This window comes from Peromyscus eremicus, chromosome 13, assembly GCF_949786415.1.
Source record: "Peromyscus eremicus chromosome 13, PerEre_H2_v1, whole genome shotgun sequence".
Lineage (NCBI taxonomy): Eukaryota > Metazoa > Chordata > Mammalia > Rodentia > Cricetidae > Peromyscus > Peromyscus eremicus.
In genome coordinates this window covers 3,466,689-3,470,138 of record NC_081429.1, presented here as the reverse complement: position 1 = coordinate 3,470,138, position 3,450 = coordinate 3,466,689, and the positions used below count along the sequence as shown (strand labels likewise).

At 56.1% G+C, this 3,450-nt stretch overlaps 1 protein-coding gene across 1 annotated transcript in view; it reads left to right on the top strand.

Moving 5' to 3' along the window:
* The window catches only part of Ngef (neuronal guanine nucleotide exchange factor), a 35,081-nt gene extending 31,836 nt beyond the window's left edge, over positions 1 to 3,245 (top strand). Inside the window, exons 9-11 of the mRNA XM_059278722.1 lie at positions 701 to 892; positions 1,581 to 1,685; positions 3,018 to 3,245. Of these exons, the coding sequence (XP_059134705.1) occupies positions 701 to 892; positions 1,581 to 1,685; positions 3,018 to 3,208 (488 nt within the window). The 3' untranslated portion in view covers positions 3,209 to 3,245. The remainder of the gene's footprint in view (positions 1 to 700; positions 893 to 1,580; positions 1,686 to 3,017) is intronic.
* The last annotated feature ends 205 nt before the right edge of the window (positions 3,246 to 3,450 follow it).

The following is a 3,450-nucleotide window of genomic DNA, read 5'->3' as shown; positions in this document are numbered from 1 at the left end:
AGTGAGTGTCCAGTGCCATGAGCCACACCCAATGCCACTGATAAGTCGATCTTTCCCAGGTAAAACAGGCCTCAACACACATCTGCAGGAGGCTGGCCTCTCACTACTCAGCACCCATCCTTCCCATGGGGACCCTGTATAGAGGGAGGGCTTTTGCAGGCTCTTCATGTTGGGGTGTAGATGGCAGGGGGTAGGCTGCATGTTCCTGGGTTCGTGTGTGCACGAAAGAGCAAGTCCGTCTTGTAAAATGGGATGTTTACAGCTGGTTGCCCGTGAGCCACTACCCTCCTCTCCCTTTCGTTCACTCTGTGTGGCCTCCAGTCCTTCACTCTCCCGTGCCTGAGCAGTCAGGACAGCTACATCACAGCCCCAAGCCCTCGGGGGATATACAAGACAGTAGGAATTGCTTGGTGGACCATGGAGCCCTGGCTTCCCCCTGGCCTCCTCTGTGCTCAGCTGCCCCTAACCACACCCCAGCAGGAGTTGTCACCTGCCCTGCAGAGGTCCCAGGTTCTAGTTCACAGGACGAACAGGAAGTGGTGACAGGAAATGGTGATAACATTCCCAGCTTTGCCATAGCTGAGAGACTTTGGCTTCACTGTAACACACCTTTGAGAGCTGCCTTTCAGGACCTCACGGTCAGGCTTCAAACCCCTGCCCCGGGAGTAATATGCAGGGATTCCCTGGGCAGCTAACTGAGCCATCCCGGAGCCAGACTCAGAATGTAGCTGGCGTGGGGGTCCGAGTCCACACCACAGGGCGGAGTTTGTTGGCTCTGCAGTTGGGGCACTGTCTGTCCGCTTCCTATGCAGGAGTGAGATGAAGCGCTGGATGACTTCACTGGCCCCCAACAGGAGGACCAAGTTCGTGTCCTTCACATCCCGGCTGCTGGGTGAGTCCATGACTTAGAAAGGGGCTCTCGGTTGGCTTTGGCTAAGACTCACTGGGCCTCAGCTTCAGGGTTCCTTGATTGCTTGTAGGACGGCACTTCTACCCCCACAGAAGTCCATCTTGGTACCAACCAGGAGCTCAGTGACTGTATACACTGGCTGCCTAAGCTTCATTCCAACTGGATGGTTAAGGAAGAAATGGAAGTCCCCGAGTCTTAAGAGTCAGGTGGCAGGATATTGGACCCAAACTCCAGGGTTCTTTTGGCTTTTCCAGTTGTCCAAAACTCATAGACGACGACCCAAGGGAGCATGAGCCTGGCTACCTTGTGAAGAAGTCACTGTCCCAGCCCGCTGGCCTGTCCTCACCCCAGGCTGTTTACTGGGTCACACCTGAGAACAAGAGGTTCTTCCTGCCTTCTAGGCTGAGAGCTCCGTCATAGCCAGTGAATCCTTCCCTCCCTCTCCCTCGCATTCCTGGTGCCTAACAAGTCTCCCTAGGATGTGAGCTCCTCCCGCTCAGAGGGGACCCTTCTCGGATGTGTTGTGCCAGGTCCTGTTTTAGCTAGGACTCAGCCCCTGCTGCTGGCTGCTGTGTCCCCAGCACGGCTGCCTGTTGTCCCTGCTTGTCTGGATGTGGGACAGGGTGGGGACTGGGATGGGGACACACCGTACCACTCTCCCATCCTGCAGACTGTCCCCAGGTCCAGTGTGTGCACCCGTATGTGGCCCAGCAGCCTGATGAGCTGACGCTGGAGCTGGCGGACATCCTGAACATCCTGGAGAAGACAGAAGATGGTGAGGCTCCCAGGGGACTCCGCAGCTCGGCCAACCATGTCCCTCTAAGCCTGGGTGTTAAGACTAGATGGCACAGTGGGCAGGCAGAGCCCAGCATCCTTGCTGGCGCTGGCACTACCCAGGACATCCTGCCTGAGCACTGGGACCAGCATCTGTTGGCCTTTCCTCAGACTTCTGGGCCTTCATTCCATCCTATGAGCTGCAATGCCCCTTCCCCTTCCAGCAGGCCTCTCGGGTGTTTCTCTGTCTCTGCCCCAGCCTCACCTATGGCCTCAACCCTCCCCTAAGAGGGGGCTTGACCCTGATCTCAGCCTGTTTGGCCACAAGCTTCTGGGGACACTTGTGACTGCCAGGCCAAGAAGCCCTGTTCCTGTCCACCCTGTAGGTTGCATGCAGAATTGGCTCCGAACGGAGTTTTTTCTGTAGCCCCCGACCAATTGAATCCCTGTGTAACCAGTGTGGCTCCCTTTCTTATTCAGCAGTCTCCACTTTTGCATATTAACTGTTCCTGATCAAGATCCCAGGAGTAGCTGGGGATGACGGCACATACCTCTGATTCCACCATTCAGGAGGCAGAGGCAGAAGGATCCCTGAAATTTTATGAGTGGTGTGGGCACAGTGTGAGATCCCACCAGAGGAGGACAAAGGCTCCTTCCTGTTCCCTCCTCTGTTCCAGTTCATGACTGGAAAACCAAGTGATCTCCACAGCATCCCTCTGGGGGTCTCAGGGACCCCTGCCCTTTCCCCAGCATAATCCAGGGCCTCACACCCCTCCCATGGTGGCCTGCAGAAGGCATACCTCGGACCTGGGTAGGGACAGGCTGTTTAACAGCAAACCTGGCAAAGACTTCTAGGAGAGGAGAGAGAGCAGAGAAAAGAGGTCGGGACACTTGGGGACTCAGAGTGTCCCCAGTTTATAATGGCCACCTCCCAGCAACCACTTGGCCCTCTGGGTGAGATTCTGAGAGACTATGCCCAATAAGATGGTAAGCTCACTGTCCAGGTTTGGTGGTCAGCTGTCTCCTACACTGGCCCCCTGGATGCCTTTTAGGGGTGGCCCTTCAAGTCTCCTGTCCTGGTGTGGGGCAGCCTTGGAAGGTTCAGAAATAGGCAGCCCCTCGGGGGAGAGCCTGGAGCCTGGTTCTTCACACTCCATGGGCTTCTTAGCACACTGTAGGGGCAATCCAAGCTTAGGTGGGGTGCCAAGCCACTGCCCTTTGGGAAATGCTGAAATCTTGAGTATAGCTCAATCCTTGCTTCCCATACAGAGTGGAACCCTAGCCAGGGAAGGTGCAGCCTTGCCTCACCTTGACCCTGTTGCTTCCTTTGCAGGGTGGATCTTTGGTGAGCGCCTGCATGACCAGGAGAGAGGCTGGTTCCCAAGTTCCATGACAGAGGAGATCTTGAACCCCAAGATCCGCTCCCAGAACCTCAAGGAATGTTTCCGGGTACATAAGATGGAGGACCCTCAGCGCAGTCAGAACAAGGACCGCAGGAAGTTGGGCAGCCGGAATCGGCAATGAACCCAAGCTCAGGCACCAGTCTGAAGGAGGGGTGTGGGCAGCGCAGAGAACCCTGACAGACACAGAGTCTTAGGGAGGAAAGGTCAGTGCCTTCCCAGGCAGCAAGAGTGGCTTGGGCCTGCACTGTCCCTGCCCACACAGTGGGGGCACTCGTGTCCTGGCCATTCACATGCGTACACACTGGCCAAAGGCTAAGTATTTAAGCAGTATTACACCACCTCCTAGCAGCCTCTCAGAGCTAG